This window comes from Ruditapes philippinarum, unplaced genomic scaffold, assembly GCF_026571515.1.
Source record: "Ruditapes philippinarum isolate M1 unplaced genomic scaffold, ASM2657151v2 ctg4279_1_1_1_1, whole genome shotgun sequence".
Lineage (NCBI taxonomy): Eukaryota > Metazoa > Mollusca > Bivalvia > Venerida > Veneridae > Ruditapes > Ruditapes philippinarum.
The window spans coordinates 41,770-58,830 of NW_026853209.1; the positions used below are offsets into that span (position 1 = coordinate 41,770).

A 17,061-nucleotide genomic window follows, 5' to 3' on the forward strand; every position below is an offset into this window, starting at 1 on the left:
GCTATTTATGTACACATTTGATTAAAACTTGGACAAAAAAAACTTGGTACCAAACAAACATATTGAATAATTTAGATGTGGCCTTGACATTTAATTGACTGTGACAATCATGCTCAATTTTTTTTAATTATCTTGTTTTTTTCTTCTGTAACTGACTATAACTTTGTTATTTATAACTGGACTAACACAACATTTTTAGGTCAGAACCTTCATGTATATCAAACTCAAATTGACCTTGACTTATTTATGACCTTGACCTTAAATTCAAATTATTGAATTTTCACTGATTATTATTGTTACTTTGCATTGGATTACCTTCATACTTGGACAAAACAACCTTTTGGACTAGACCTTCTTATAGGTATGGTTGAACTGACCTTGACATTGAGCTTTAAATACCTTGAATGTCAATGTCAAATTATTAAGCCAGCCCGCATAGCTCAATCGGTTAGAGCGCGAGACTTGTAATCTCGACATTGTGGGTTCGATTCCCGGGCTGGCCAACTAAAATTACTAATCAGTCTTTCAGATGAGACTTTAAATCGAGGTCCAGTGTATGGGTGCTTAAACACTTGGCACGCTAAAGAACCAGGAGAAGCTTCTGGAATTGGGGCATCTTTCTGTATCTGTAATTGCACTATCCACCAAAAAAATAAAATGACTAATACTCTTCTGGAGGACTCGCCCATATGGGCAACCGGTGGCGAGTATAAATAAACGCAAATACACACACGTCAAATTATTGAATTTTGGTTAAGTTGTCATAATTTTGTTAATTATGTACATATTTGATTCATAGGTGGACAAAACAACACTTGCATGTGACCAAACGGACAATTTGAATAATTAAGATATGACTTGACCTTTAAATGACCTTGACCTTCAAGTGGCTTATATTTTCTTAACTTTGGTAATTTATTTTTGTAAACGATTCATACTTGGACAAAACAGCCAATGTTATTAAACAGACCTAATGAAATTTTAAAACATAAAGATATGTTTAAATCGTTTATTTGTTTGCTTTTAGAAAAATTAAAAAAAGTCGAGCGTTTAAATTGCCGGCCGTGGCTCTGGTTGTTTTACCGTGTCGATTGTGTACCGTCTACCACGAGAATTAAACTGGTTTCTAGAAGCTGAAAACGAAAGTAGGTTAAATTTTTTTTAATGAAATTTAAGTTTACATATTTATTATGCATATTTGGTTACTAATGTTAGCTATTTGAAATGTGGTGTTGTTATGTTCCTCTTTGAGTTTCGCAATCGACTTAGCTTTTAAGAGAAACCAGAGAAAAAAAATATTTCTCATAAGTTTTGTTTCGCACCCAAGGCTTTTCATACCAAAAGGCAAAACGTTTTACTCTCAGTATGTCAATTGTATCGATGTTACACTTAGAAATATTCATCTTTGATATGTCAGATTCTAAATGTAATAAATTAGCCATAAATTTAATGTTATTTCATTTTAAAATTGTTTTATGATACGATATTTTTGTACTTTTGATGATTGACAATGGTGTTTTTTAAAAGGTCATGAAATTGACATTTCAGTTGAGTTTATAAGATGGATAAAGGATTAGCATATACATACAGCAGTATTGCCTTCCCTAGGTACCATTACTTCCGGACTCGATTACACAGACTGCTACCAAGATTGCACAATATTCTAGGTATGTTGGTGATTAGACTGTGTTAAACACTACAAATTTAGTAAAAACTTATTTGCGAGTTTCTTCTGCATGTGTCAACTGAGTCAGGGTGCCACCAAGAAAAATTTGGCATGTTACTTTACCACAACTTTTTACTCAATACACTATCACTTTTACTACTATATTATGCTGTAGACTGTGATAATAAATGGTCATAGAAATTTAATTACACATTTTTAGCTAAACTAATTTAGTAATCCTGAAATTTGACTAGAATTTAAGAAACTATTATAATTGACTAGAAAAATGAGTTTGAAATGTTATAAATGGTAAAGAGTCAACTCGGCCCTATACCAACTCGGCACGGGTCAACTCGGCCCTCTTTAAAAAACATTAAACGACTTACATATTAACTTTTTTTCGATTACTTTCATGTTGTCAAGGCCAAAAAATGTTATCAATGACAAAATAAGAGATATCTGGTTTATTATTATATAATTGTACATTGTACTTTTGCAAAATTAAAGTGTTTTAAGAAGAAATTCGTTATATTTTTCTTGCAGATTCGTTAAAAATTGATATAATACAAATGTGTTTCCTTTGATGTTTTTTGTTTGTTAAGTTATCTTCAATAAAATATTAAATAAAAAACGTGTTTATTTATTACCATTAGCTTCTAGTTAGTTGCAGGTGGTCATTTATCAAATTTGAATGATTGTGTCAAATATAATTATCACCTGATTAATCGCTTAACCCTTCCCTGAACATACACGTATGTTTATAATTTAAGAAAACATCTTTCCGCTTTTGTGAATAAGTCCATACATTAATTATTCAACAATATTGAGTGATAAAACAAACCAATATATTAATATATACAATTGAAAAGTTGGCCGAGTTGGAAAAGGGCCGAGCTGACTTGGGGGCCGAGTACGTTTTAGGGCCGAGCTGTCCCTGATTCGTTATAAATGAGCCGCATCATGATAAAACCAACATAGTGGGTTTGCGACCAGCATGGATCCAGACCAGCCTGCGCATCCGCGCAGTCTGATCAGGATCCATGATGTTCGCTATCAGTTTCTCTACTTGTAATAGGGTTTGTAAGCGAACAGCATGGATCCTGACCAGACTGCGTTGATGCGCAGGCTGGTCTGGATCCATGCTGGTCGCAAACCCATTATGTTGGTTTTTGTGTCGCCTTGAAAAAGGCGACATATAGGGTTAACTTTTGTCGGCGGTGTCTGCGTCGGTGTCGGCGTCCCCTTAAGCTTGTCCAGAGCATAAGTCAGTCATAATATTAGTCGGATTTACTTTAAACTTGGTATGCATGCTTCTTATAATGACCCGAAGTGCAGTGCACAAGAACCGGTACTCTGCACATCTTAATTTTTGAGTTATTGCCCTTTGTTAATTTTCATACTTTATTTTTGTCTAGGCTATTTCTCCTAATGTATAAAAGCTATGGACTTGAAACTTCATAGGATGATAGATCTTATTAAGAAGAAGTGCAGTGCACAAGAACCGATGCTCTGCACTTCTTATTTTTTGAGTTATTGCCCTTTGTTAATTTTCATACTTTTTTTTTGTCCGGGCCATTTCTCCTAAAGTATAAAAGCTATGGACTTGAAACTTCATAGTATAATAGATCTCATTAAGAAGAAGTGCAGTGCACAAGAACTGGAACTCTGCACTTCTTATTTTTTGAGTTATTGCCCTTTGTTAATTTTCATACTTTATTTTTGTCCAGGCTATTTCTCCTAAAGTATAAAAGCTATGGACATGTCACTTCATAGGATGATAGATCTCATTAAGAAGAAGTGCAATGCTTAAGAACTGGTACTCTACATTTCTTATTTTTTGAGTTATTGCCCTTTGTTAATTTTCATACTTTATTTTTGTCCAGGCCATTTCTCCTAAAGTATAAAAGCTATGATCTTTAAACTTCATAGGATGATAGATCTCATTAAGAAAAAGTGCAGTGTACAAGAACTGGAACTCTGCACTTCTTATTTTTGAGTTATTACCCTTTATTAATTTTCATACTTTATTTTTGTCCAGGCCATTTGTCATAAATTATAAAAGCTATAGACTTGAAACTTCATAGGATGATAGATCTTATTGATAAGAAGTGCAGTGCACAGAAACTGCTGCTCTGCATTTCTTATTTTTTGAGTTATTGCCCTTTGTTAATTTTCATATTTCATTAATTTTCGTCCTGCCCATTTCTCCTAAACTATATTGTTCACAAGGCGACACATCGGACTCGCGGAGTTCTAGTGTCATGAAGAGGCTCAAATGTGTTTCTTCCAATGAGCAAACACATTCGGCGGGGGATGGCCATGTTGACATGGCTCTTGTTGTTATGATTTCCCACACATATATTGTAAGAAATAGAAGCAGGGATTGCTTTTATAAGTTTAAACTAATATTTTTAATGGTACACCAGTATTATTCCCAAGGTTAATCATATAGTGTAGTGGTAATACTGCATACAACTCAACTTGGTTCCATATTCAGCATTTTATGTATCTATTTTTCAGAAGCTGGAGGTTTGCCGGATTGTGTGTCACAGGGTAGGACAATACTTAAAAAGATATCAGCAGCAGCAGAACATATCACTGATGAGGTCACTGTCAATCTCTTTGCTGATGCTGTCTTGTTGAAGGAACAAAAACTTGATCTTCCTGAGCAGAAAACTAAAATTAGCGAAGCTAGATTGCAATGGACTGGTTATGTGAAAAGCCTTACAGAAACCAATGAATTCCAACCTACAGTGACTGTGATTGTATCACAGTCTGAGGAAAAGGTATGATGTTTATACAATTTGTAGAAGAAAATTATTTTTTTGATATAAGCTTTAATATGTATTATTATAATTAGTTTTAAAGAGTTTTGACAGGTTTTATGTCCCAGTCTAAATAAACATTTGTAAGCATAATATACAACTGTACAATGTACATGATATTCAACTCAAGTGGCTAGCTATACTACATACAATTACTTATACACGATCTTTTAACCTTCAGAAATGTTGATAACAAATTCAGGAAATTGGATAATCACTTTATTTCAAGAAAAATGAAAATTTCTTCTTAAATTGACAGCAGTCATTAATACAAATTACAATGTATATGATAAGTTGTAAAGAATTTTGACAAGTTATATTATATATGACTTTTTATACCCCCACAAACGAAGTTTAGGGGGGGTATATAGGAGTCAGCTTGTCGGTCGGTCAGTCGGTTGGTCGGTCGGTCGGTCCGTCGGTCGGTCCACATCATGGTTTCCGGACGATAACTAGAGTTTGGAATGAGGTATTGTAATCAAACTTGGTATATAGCAACCTTATGTGGAAACTCCGGTTGGTATTGCATTTGGACCCCCTGGGGTCAAGGTCAAGGTCACCGTTACTAAAAATAGAAAAATGGTTTCCGGACAATAACTAGAGTTAGGAATGAGATATTGTTATCAAACTTGGCGTATAGCAAGCTTATATGAAGACCTGGGTTGGTATTGCATTTGGGCCCTCTGGGGTCAAGGTCAAGGTCACTGTTACTAAAAATAGAAAAATGGTTTCCGGACAATAACTTGACTTAGGAATGAGATACTGTAATCAAACTTGGTGTATAGCAAGCTTATATGAAGACCTGGGTTGGTATTGCATTTGGACCCCCTGGGGTCAAGGTCAAGGTCACCGTTACTAAAAATAGAAAAATGGTTTCCGGACAATAACTAGAGTTAGGAATGAGATATTGTTATCAAACTTGGCGTATAGCAAGCTTATATGAAGACCTGGGTTGGTATTGCATTTGGGCCCTCTGGGGTCAAGGTCAAGGTCACTGTTACTAAAAATAGAAAAATGGTTTCCGGACAATAACTTGACTTAGGAATGAGATACTGTAATCAAACTTGGTGTATAGCAAGCTTATATGAAGACCTGGGTTGGTATTGCATTTGGACCCCCTGGGGTCAAGGTCACCGTTACTAAAAATAGAAAAATGGTTTCTGGACAATAACTAGAGTTAGGATTGAGATATTGTTATCAAACTTGGCATATAGCAAGCTTATATGAAGACCTGGGTTGGTATTGCATTTGAACCCCCTGGGGTCAAGGTCAAGGTCACCGTTAGGAAAAATAGAAAAATGGTTTTCGGACAATAACTAGAGTTAGGAATGAGATATTGTAATCTAATTTGGTGTAAAGGAAGCTTATATGAAGACCTGGGTTGGTATTGCATTTGGACCCCCTAGGGTCAAGGTCACCGTTACAGTGTTACTAAAAATAGAAAAATGGTTTCCGGACAATAACTAGAGTTAGGAATGAGATATTGTTATCAAACTTGGCGTATAGCAAGCTTATATGGAGACCTGGGTTGGTATTGCATTTGGGCCCTCTGGGGTCAAGGTCAAGGTCACTGTTACTAAAAATAGAAAAATGGTTTCCGGACAATAACTTGACTTAGGAATGAGATACTGTAATCAAACTCGGTGTATAGCAAGCTTATATGAAGACCTGGGTTGGTATTGCATTTGGACCCCCTGGGGTCAAGGTCAAGGTCACCGTTACTAAAAATAGAAAAATGGTTTCCGGACAATAACTAGAGTTAGGAATGAGATATTGTTATCAAACTTGGCGTATAGCAAGCTTATATGAAGACCTGGGTTGGTATTGCATTTGGGCCCTCTGGGGTCAAGGTCGAGGTCACTGTTACTAAAAATAGAAAAATGGTTTCCGGACAATAACTTGACTTAGGAATGAGATACTGTAATCAAACTCGGTGTATAGCAAGCTTATATGAAGACCTGGGTTGGTATTGCATTTGGACCCCCTGGGGTCAAGGTCACCGTTACTAAAAATAGAAAAATGGTTTCTGGACAATAACTAGAGTTAGGATTGAGATATTGTTATCAAACTTGGCATATAGCAAGCTTATATGAAGACTTGGGTTGGTATTGCATTTGAACCCCCTGGTGTCAAGGTCAAGGTCACCGTTAGGAAAAATAGAAAAATGGTTTTCGGACAATAACTAGAGTTAGGAATGAGATATTGTAATCTAATTTGGTGTAAAGGAAGCTTATATGAAGACCTGGGTTGGTATTGCATTTGGACCCCCTAGGGTCAAGGTCACCGTTAGAGTGTTACTAAAAATAGAAAAATGGTTTCCGGACAATAACTAAGAGTTAGGAATGAGATATTGTTATCAAAATTGGTGTTTAGCAAGCTTATATGAAGACTTTGGTTGGTATTGCATTTGAACCCCCTGGGGTCAAGGTTAAGGTCACTGTTACGAAAAATAGAAAAATGCTTTTCGGACAATAACTAGAGTTAGGAATGAGATATTATAATCTTATTTGGTGTATAGGAAGCTTATATGAAGTCCTGGGTTGGTATTGCATTTGGACCCCCTAGGATCAAGGTCACCGTTATAGTGTTATTTAAAATAGAAAAATGGTTTCCGGACATTAACTAGAGTTAGGAATGAGATATTGTAATCAAACTTGGTGTATAGCAAGCTTATTTCAAGACCCCAGTTGTGATTACAATTAATTGAAATATTTCTTTGTACACAGTTGATAGTTTTTGTTCAAATTTTTCTTCAGACTACTTTTTTTTCAAAATTCAAAGTTGCTGGTGGGGGTATTAATCACCTTCAGTGATAGGTCTAGTTTTATTTATGTAATAACTATATTACATGTACTAATATAAATGGTTGTTGGAATATATATATAATCCAAGTTGCTTTGGGATGGTTATATTACAAACAACTGGTTATATTAACAGCGAAATTACATGTCAAAATTCTTTATAATTCAGCAAACTTCCATTATTAGAGTTAAAAAGTAATCAAGCATAAATGGCAGCAGTGTTTATATAGAGGATATTTGTTTAGTTCAGTATAAGATTGGAATATATTTCACAGAGTGAGCACCAAAAGGTATATTTCACGAGTGGCGCAGCCATGAGTGAAATATGAACTTTTGGTGTTCACAAGGTGAAATATATTTGATCTTACACTAAACTAAACAAATTTTCTTTTTATTATATGAAAAGAAACGTTTTAAAAAGACATTAAACCTAATACTAAATGAAAAGCGCGCCAAATAATAATACAACGTGACGTCATTTACGACGTCACGTCATTAAGTTGGTACCCAGTTCTGTGCACGCTGGTATTTCACTGAAACAACGTAAGGGGCTTAAATTCAAAACAGTGAAATTATCAAAGTGGTAATTTCACTGTTTCAAACAGTGAAATTACTAGTTTTATATCACTGATATATTTCTATAAACCACCGAAAAGCATGTAATAAATAGAAATCACTGCGTTACAAACATGCAGTGATATAAATAATTATGTATGTATACCAGTATATTATGTACTTATTATATATATATATATACAAACATTCAGGACTGCATTTCATAGAAAGTCCTAAATATATCCTAAGTCTTAGTACATTATACCAACTTTAGGACTTATTTAAGACCTTTTCAATAAACATTTTTATCTTCAGTCAAATACTGTAGATTACAAAGTAATTCTTTTACTAAGAAAAGTTAACAATTACAGTGACAGACTCTTTCATTCGTAATGTCTAAATGCCCATCAGCATTGCTATTCAGAAATTTAAAGAGTCTTAATATAGGAGTTATAAGTAAGGACATGTTCTTTGAAACGCAATTAGTCTAAGGGCTGAGTTCAGACTTAGGACTTTCTATGAAACATAGCCCAGTATTATAAAGGGTCATTACAAAATAACAGCGCTTTGTTTAATTCTTTAAAACATGATCCTCGTGAAATGTGACATTGTGATATCGGAATATTTTTTTTGTAGGTACAGGATGAATGTTGTAAACTGACGGAGGATCAACAGGAAGGGGTGATTCTCTTTGATGTCAGCAGTAAAACCGCTGTCCTGTATACTGACCTTGACCAGAGGTCACGTCATAGCGAGCCAGTGAAGCGTACCCTTGTACATCAAGTACAGTATGTGTTAGAGAGGAAAGTAATGGCAGTGTTAGAGATGATAGCAGGTTATAATCAGGAGTTTATACCGCGTAGAGAAGAAGAAGTAGATAGTTCGCTCTTAGATGCTATACATGTGATGCTGATTGAAAGTTTAAGGAATCCTTTTGTTGTCAAAGATCTGTCACCAAATAGTGAAGGTATCTTTACTTCAAATTTCAAATAATTTTTTCTCTATTACTTAAGAAGTCAATTCATTTCCAATGCCCAAAAGGTATTTTCTTTCAGTTTTGAAATTTATTTACAATTCCTTTTTTTTTTTAGCTCACCTGAGCTTGCTCAGGGTGAGCTTTTAGGATCGGTGAATGCCCGTCGTCCGTCCACAATTGCTTGTTAACACTCTAGCGGTCGCATTTTTGCCTCAATCATCATCAAACTTGGTCAGGATGCTTATCTAGTTGAAAGCTCGGATTAGTTTGAACATGGCTCATCTCGGATGAAAAACTAGGTCACAAGAGCTAAAAATAGAAAAACCTTGTGAACACTCTAGAGGTCACATTTTTGACCCAATCATCATCAAACTTGGTCAGGATGTTTGTCTAGGTGATAGCTCGGATGAGTTTGAACATGGGTCATCTTGGATGAAAAAGTAGGTCACAGGAGCTATAAATAGAAAAACCTTGTGAACACTCTAGTGGTCACTTTTTTGAACCAATCATCATCAAACTTGGTCAGAATGCTTGTCTAGTCAATTGCTTGGATGAGGTCGAACATGGGTCATCTCTGATGAAAAACTAGGTCACAGGAGCAAAAAAATAGAAAAACCTTGTGAACACTCTAGTGGTCACATTTTTGACCCAATCATCATCAAACTTTGTCAGGATGCTTGTTTAGATAATAGCTCGGATGAGTTCAAATATGGGTCATCTTGGATGAAGAACTAAGTCACCGGAGCTATAAATAGAAAAACCTTGTTAACACTCTAGCGGTCACATTTTTGCATCAATCATCATCAAACTTGGTCAGGATGCTTATCTAGTTGATAGCTTGGATGAGTTCGAACATGGGTCATCTTGGATGAAAAAGTAGGTCATCGGAGCTAAAAATAGAAAAACCTTGTTAACACTCTAGCGGTCACATTTTTGCATCAATCATCATCAAACTTGGTCAAGATGCTTGTCTAGGCGATAGCTCAGATGAGTTCGAACATGGGTCATCTCGGATGAAAAAATAGGTCACCGGAGCTAAAAATAGAAAAACCTTGTTAACACTCTAGCGGTCACATTTTTGCATCAGTCATCATCAAACTTGGTCAAGATGATTGTCTAGGTGATAGTTTGGATGAGTTTGAACATGGGTCATCTTGGATGAAAAGTAGGTCACCGGAGCTAAAAATAGAAAAACCTTGTTAACACTCTAGCGGTCACATTTTTGCATCAATCATCATAAAACTTGATCAAGATGCTTGTCTAGGTGATAGCTCGGATGAGTTCGAACATGGGTCATCTCGGATGAAAAACAAGGTCACAGGAGCTGAAAATAGAAAAACTTTGTTAACACTCTAGTGGTCACAATTTTGACTCAATCGTCATCAAACTTGGTCAGGAAACTTGTCTAGGTCATTGCTGGGAATAAATCGAACATGGGACATCTCGGATGAAAAACTAGGTCACAGGAGCTAAAAATAGAAAAATCTTGTTAACACTCTAGTGGCTACTGTTGTGATCCAAATAATCTGTTAATTGGTCTGAAAGTTTGTTTTGATGATTTCTAAGTCAAGATCGAACATGGGTTATCTTGGATGAAAAACTAGGTCACACCGCCCAAATATGGAAAAACCTTGTTAACACTCTAGCGGTCACATTTTTGCATCAATCATCATAAAACTTGATCAAGATGCTTGTCTAGGTGATAGCTCGGATGAGTTCGAACATGGGTCATCTCGGATGAAAAACAAGGTCACAGGAGCTGAAAATAGAAAAACCTTGTTAACACTCTAGTGGTCACAATTTTGACTCAATCGTCATCAAACTTGGTCAGGAAACTTGTCTAGGTCATTGCTGGGAATAAATCGAACATGGGACATCTCGGATGAAAAACTAGGTCACAGGAGCTAAAAATAGAAAAATCTTGTTAACACTCTAGTGGCTACTGTTGTGATCCAAATAATCTGTTAATTGGTCTGAAAGTTTGTTTTGATGATTTCTAAGTCAAGATCGAACATGGGTTATCTTGGATGAAAAACTAGGTCACACCGCCCAAATATGGAAAAACCTTGTTAACATTCTAGTGGTCACATTTTCGACTCAATTATCATCAAACTTGGTCAGGATGCTTGTCTAGGTAATTGCGAGGATGAGTTCGAAATCGCATGTGAAACTAGGTCACCGGAGCTAAAAATAGAAAAATCTTGTTAACACTCTAGTTGCTACTGTTTTGATCCAAGTATCCTGGAAATTAATCTGAAAGTTTGTTTTGATGATTTCTAGGTCAATTTTGAATATGTGTCACCTGGGTAAAAAACTAGGTCGCACTGCTCAAATATGGATAATCCTTGTTGGCGACGCCGGTGAGCGGCGTCGTCTATTATGGAACGCTTTTTATTTTTGCCTATGGAAGGAGCTGTTATTATTAGCAGTTAATTTCATGTTGTGTAAATTAGTTTTATTTTGATTCGTAAAAATCAAGTAAACAAATGTGTTGTTATATTTGTATTTAATAACTTTATGTAAAAAGCATGTGCATTGTGATATTATTTTCACGAAATTGCGGGTTAAGTTTAACAGCTTGTCCCTTAGTTTTAATGACAATACTAAAACCCGGATTTCGAATATCGTTGTGGTCTAGATTGAGGCCGTATCATTTATACATTTTTCAAAATTTTCCTACAAGAAGAAAGTTCACCTGCAATTGAGTATAAGGATAGGTAATGGAACTGTTGTAAACGATTATCCTATTGATTTATCCTTATTACATTTATCTGTTGCGCAGAATGGGTTGTTTTTACAAAGTGTACCAGTATCCGGATGTTGAAAGCTATCCGGATTTTCTGCAATTACTGCTGACACATGGCCATCTATTTTTTTATGAATACTTTACCATTAATTTGCATGGCTTGATAAAATTGAACCTGCAACATTTCATAATTTTGCTGTTTATCGTGGTTCTTTTGGGTTTCAGGTTTTCTTTATTTTAAGGGGAAGTAACTTATGTTTACTAAATTATTTGTTCTTTTCTGTCTATCTTAGGTATTACTTATAATACTATTTTTGTTGTATATAATTCACCAGTTGTAAGGTCATCAAAAGCATGTTAATGTTAATGTTAGGATTTCATATTTATTTAATATAAACTGGGAATTATTAATGTTATGTGCATGTACATGTATATCTTAGACAGTAGTATATTGATATGTTGAGACTTATAATTTTTCTGCATTTAAAGAGATACAGTTATGTCATTATTATTAAAGGAATGAGACTTTCATTTAAAGTTATAAATGATAAAACATGTATTGATTGAAAATGTCCTTAAACTTGGATCAAGCAATATAATTAATAAAGTCTCAAAAAATCATATTCTGAATAGTTATTCTATTTTTTTTCTAACATGTGCATAGTTTGAAAAGGACAGCTTATGTCTTATCTATTTGTAATGAAGAGACACCGGTCTCAACCTCCAGGTCTCCTGAGTCAACGCGACAACAGACTGTACATAGAGTAGATTGTTACTTGCCCTTGAATAAATTTGTGCACTAAATTTATAGTGGGTGATTTGTGCCACATGAAAACCAACATAGTACAAAAAGTAACTGGGCGCCAGATGAAAACATGAAAATACAATCTACCACAAAGTGGTTTGTTTGTTGCATTTTCATGTTTTTGCCCGGTGCCCTTGATGCAAAATACAAATCAGCCTTTATAAAATTTCTTATGTTGGTCACAGGTTTGAGTTCTGGTCAAGCTCAAAGTTTTTCTCATCCTGTGACTGCATATAAGCATGAGTTCAATTTCCTATGCTCTGTAACATAAGAAATTCACGAACACAAATCGATATAGTGGGGAAATATGTTGTGGTTTAGAACTGTTTCATTATTCAAGAGAAAATGTGTAGCAGGACGGATAGCTCAGTTGGTCTTCTGAAAGTCATGGGTTCGAGTCATGGTCAGGCAGTTTCAGTCAAGGTTTAGAAGTGGTTTTTCAATTGACACATGTTTGATTCATTTAACAGATTGCATTATTTGAAATGGACAAAGGCAGTATTGCATGATACTTTTAGATCTACAAAGGGCATTTGATATAGTTGAACACACTATCCTGCACATGAAGAAGTTGTTTTTCTTCTTCTTCATGAAACTTCAAGCATCTGCCATATATAATGACATTCTTACATGGTTTAAGTCTTATCTCTGATAGTAGCTGGTTGATGTGGCTGGTACTTATTCTACTACTGCTCTGAGTACCTATGCTGTCCCCCTGATGTTCATTTTAGGTCCTCTTTTATGTCTAATATATGTCAATTACATGTCTTCAACCCTAAGCAATAAGCTTTTATTATAATGCACAGGCACGAGTATCAGACCTTGGATGAAAAAATATGGTCAGATTGATAAAAAAACCTGTGTTCATCTTAAAAGTGTCAACAACCAAAATAAAATGTAAATAATGACCCCCTTTAAAAATATACTTCAAGTTGATAGTATATTTTTAAAGGGGATCATTATTTACATTTTTTGTTTTGGTTTTTATAAACACAGTTTTTTTATCAATCTGGTCATCTGGTCATATTTTTTCTTCCCAGGTCCGATACTCGCGTGCCAGTGATTATATGCTGATGACTCAGGAATCCTTGTGTCTCATAAATTAAATCTAAAGAAATTCTTTCTTATAACATGAGTCTTATAAGATTGCTTAATTGACTATAAATTGCCTTTGCATCTTGGCAAGACAGAGTCTATTCTTTTTTGGTTTAAGTTTCAACTTAACCTGGCCCTAGCCTCCAGGTCACATGTAATGGTACTGCTATAAAGTACACATCTTTTGTTAAGTATTTAGGTGCAAATCTGGATCAAATTCTTTTGGCGTCGCCCTTTGATGCTTTGCATCAATGCTTTTCTTGTTAACACTGTAGTGGTCACATTTTTGACTCACCTGTCATGAGACTTGGTCAGAATGCTTGTCTAGGTAATTGTTTGGATGAGTTTGATAAGTCAGGTGAGCGATCTAGGGCCATCATGGCCCTCTTGTCTTCTTTTTTTTTCATGAAAAAAATCAATAAAAAGTAAAAAAAACTAAAAAAGTCTAATTTACCTTCTATGTCAGACATTTTTTTCCCTATTACTTAAGAAGTCAGTTCATTTCCAATACCCAAAAAGTAATTGCTTTCATTTTTGAAATTTAACTAAAATTCCTTTTTATTTTCATTTTTTTTTTTTTATGAAAAACCAAAAAAAGTATAAAAAGCTAAAAAAAAAAAAGAAAGCCTAATCACTTTTAAGTACCAGCAGGTAAAAGGGTTAAAGTTATGAATTTATTACCACATAATAAAATACTATTTCTTTAGAATTCATTTATGCCTAAAAACTTGATTTTTTTCGCAGCTATTCTTGGCGAGAAGATACCCACTGACAGCGATATTAGCTTTATGTCGCCATATATAGCACGAGAATGGCAAAGGGTGGCCGAGGTACTGGGTATATCAAAACCTGACTTAGACAGAATCAAATTGGAATCAAACTCAGATTTTGAAAGATGTAGTCATATTTTACGGATATGGAGGAAAAGGGAAGGCGATCATGCCACATTGAATTACCTGCTTAAATCGTTGAAAGGAGTTAAAATTGATGTTTCGAGTTTTGAAAGTAAGCAATGTTTTTAAATGCCCTTTCCTTTGAAGATTTTTAGATACATTACAGGGTTTTCATTATTAGTAGATTGGCGATCCATATCATCAGTTAAAATGCTGTTAAAATCAGTGTTTTTTTTTAGCTTGTCAATTAAAATATCCCCCTTGACCCTTGGTCAAATCGGTTGTTTTCGTTGGCACATCTGTTGCCTCATATAAAGCTAAAAACCCTGCATTATGAGAAGTGAAGATAAGCCAAATTGAAGTTAATATGACACTGTATAGTTGTGGCAAAGGCTAATCTCTTTTGCTTCCAGCAAAGTAAGGGTTGATAACTTAATATATAATACCATTTATTAACTTTACAGAATTATAATTGAAACTTCCATTATACATTAGCATCCAGTCATATTTAAAATATGTTGATGTTTCTTTCAGGTTCCTTTCTAGCACTTGGTTCGGATCAGAAGAAAGATGAAATATTTAAGAAGAAACTCACGGACTTTGTTGTAAATAAAACAAAATGTGTAGTTTGCGACACACTGACCAGAAAATTTGGAATATCTGCATCGATTATCAACGAATTTCTGAATGAGGGATTCTTTGACTACAAAGCGAGAGTATTAGAATTACTCGGAACAATGAACATGCCGACATGGCCTCGTGACAGGACAGATGATGGAGTTTCTACTTGCCGCGTATTCTCGTACAGGTGTGGGATGAACATGACTAAATTGATACATAGTATGGAAGACTACATCAAATCTAAACTGAACACATTAATTGTGCTGAAAAAGCTACAGTTTGAGCTTCATGGTTACCTGACCCAGGCTAAGGTTCCAATTTCCACGTCTGTCCCGGAGCTGCCAAAACTCCCTGTCAATTTACAGTATGAGTTGTTGAGGTAAGGATAAATACAAAATTTTATTGTAACGTAAATATATCAAATTTGCTGAAATTTCATATACTGAAGACTTTTTAAATGTAGATAGCAGATATATCTGAAAGTTGAATAAATGTGTTATTAAATATTCCTGTTTGTATGTTTTGGTTTTCAAAATATACAACCTTAATACCAATCCAAAAATTGTTCTGTACAAATTGTTGGAACCGAATTTTGCTTAATTGTTGCATATTGAAATTGTAAGTTAAGTGAATAATGACTGTAAATTTCATATTGTGATGTGGATGTTGAGCTTAGACATGAAAAAAATAAATGAGCAGCATCACGACAAAACCAACATAGTGCTTTTGCGACCAGCATGGATCCAGAGCAGCCTGCGCATCCGCGCATTGATCAGGATCCATGCTGTTCGCTTATAAACCCTATAACAAGTAAAGAAACTGATAGTGACAGCATGGATCCTGATCAGACCCATTATGTTGGTTTTGACATGATGCGGCTCAAATTTGATATATAATTAATAATTATTATGATTAAGACTTGGTTGCTAGTTGCTGTAGTTATCTTTTGTTCAGTGTACATCATAATATCAGGTAGATGCAATATTTCAGCCTTGATGAGGTTACTGGCTGCGGAACTTGCTATGGTGAACTTGTGTTGCATGTAAACAAGATGTTATACCCAGCCCGGAAAGAAGAAATCAAGCAAATATTACAGGAATATAACTATATTGAAGGATACAAATATGTTATGATGTCAGAACAGACTGAACAAGTAAGAACTATCCCGCATTTTGTGGAACTTGGACATGAATTGCGAGCACAGTTTGTTGGAGGTCATGGGAATTATAATCACGGAAGTTTAGGTTGCTTTTTTAATTTAAGACCTAAACAGCAAGAGCACAGAGTGAGTCAGCAAAATACAGGAGCGATGGTTAGTAGTGGGTATGAAATCAGTGAAGCTAAAGATCACTGTCTGACGTGTGCTCATTGTTTAAGGGACTGTGAAGTGAACGTTGAAGCCAGGATTGACAGGGCTGACCCGTTCCCTAGCTACCGTCATTTGGGAACTAGGAAATGTTTATTATATAATCCAGAAGCTGTTGACGTGGCATCTGTTCAAGTTGCAGACGACATTCTTGAGAGTTGTGACTCTCGTTTGAAAAATTCTGATGCTATGTATGTGCCAAATTGGCGGGTGTTTGATGTAGATCCAATTAGGAGAGATGTCCACAAAGAAGGGTGTGCCTCTGGTTTTACAAAGGGATTAGTCATGTCAACAGATTACATGACCAAAAAAATTAAGGAATACAATATCAAAAAGTTTCAGGAAACTAGATCACTGGATGAAAGATTTGACACATCATACAACATTTTGATTGAATCTTTACCAGGTGCAGGGGAGCTAGCACATGTTATATCAGGAGAAGCTGTTGAACATTTTGAAGGTAAAAAACAGTGTTTACTAGGTTTTTATTATGCTTCCCAATGACCATGTATATTGTCACCTATTTGTCCATCCATCCATACATCCATTCTACCGCCTTATATCTAAAACTTTTGTCCAATCAGTTCCACTGACTGGAATTCATTAAATCTTGATAGGTTGCTTCACTACCAAGAAAAGATATGCAGATTATCAGTATATCTTGTTAAATGATTTTTATCCCCCAAAAACGGAGTTTGGGGGGGTATATAGG

The 17,061-nt window shown here is 35.1% G+C and overlaps 1 protein-coding gene across 1 annotated transcript; it reads left to right on the forward strand.

Annotated features, from left to right (window-relative positions):
* Positions 1-1,001: 1,001 nt before the first annotated feature.
* Positions 1,002-16,853, forward strand: LOC132736111 (uncharacterized). The gene is made up of 7 exons (XM_060723192.1): positions 1,002-1,145; positions 1,549-1,667; positions 4,187-4,452; positions 8,484-8,814; positions 14,214-14,474; positions 14,897-15,362; positions 15,974-16,853. The coding sequence occupies exons 2-7, from the start codon at positions 1,562-1,564 to the stop codon at positions 16,851-16,853; spliced, it is 2,310 nt and encodes a 769-aa protein (XP_060579175.1). The 5' UTR covers positions 1,002-1,145; positions 1,549-1,561.
* The last annotated feature ends 208 nt before the right edge of the window (positions 16,854-17,061 follow it).

Coding starts and splice junctions, on each gene's coding strand:
- LOC132736111 (XM_060723192.1), top strand. CDS start 1,562: ATGGATAAAGGATTAGCATATACATACAGCAGTATTGCCTTCCCTAGG. Junction 1,668..4,186: donor AAGATTGCACAATATTCTAG/GTATGTTGGTGA, acceptor TCTATTTTTCAG/AAGCTGGAGGTTTGCCGGAT. Junction 8,815..14,213: donor TCTGTCACCAAATAGTGAAG/GTATCTTTACTT, acceptor TTTTTTTCGCAG/CTATTCTTGGCGAGAAGATA.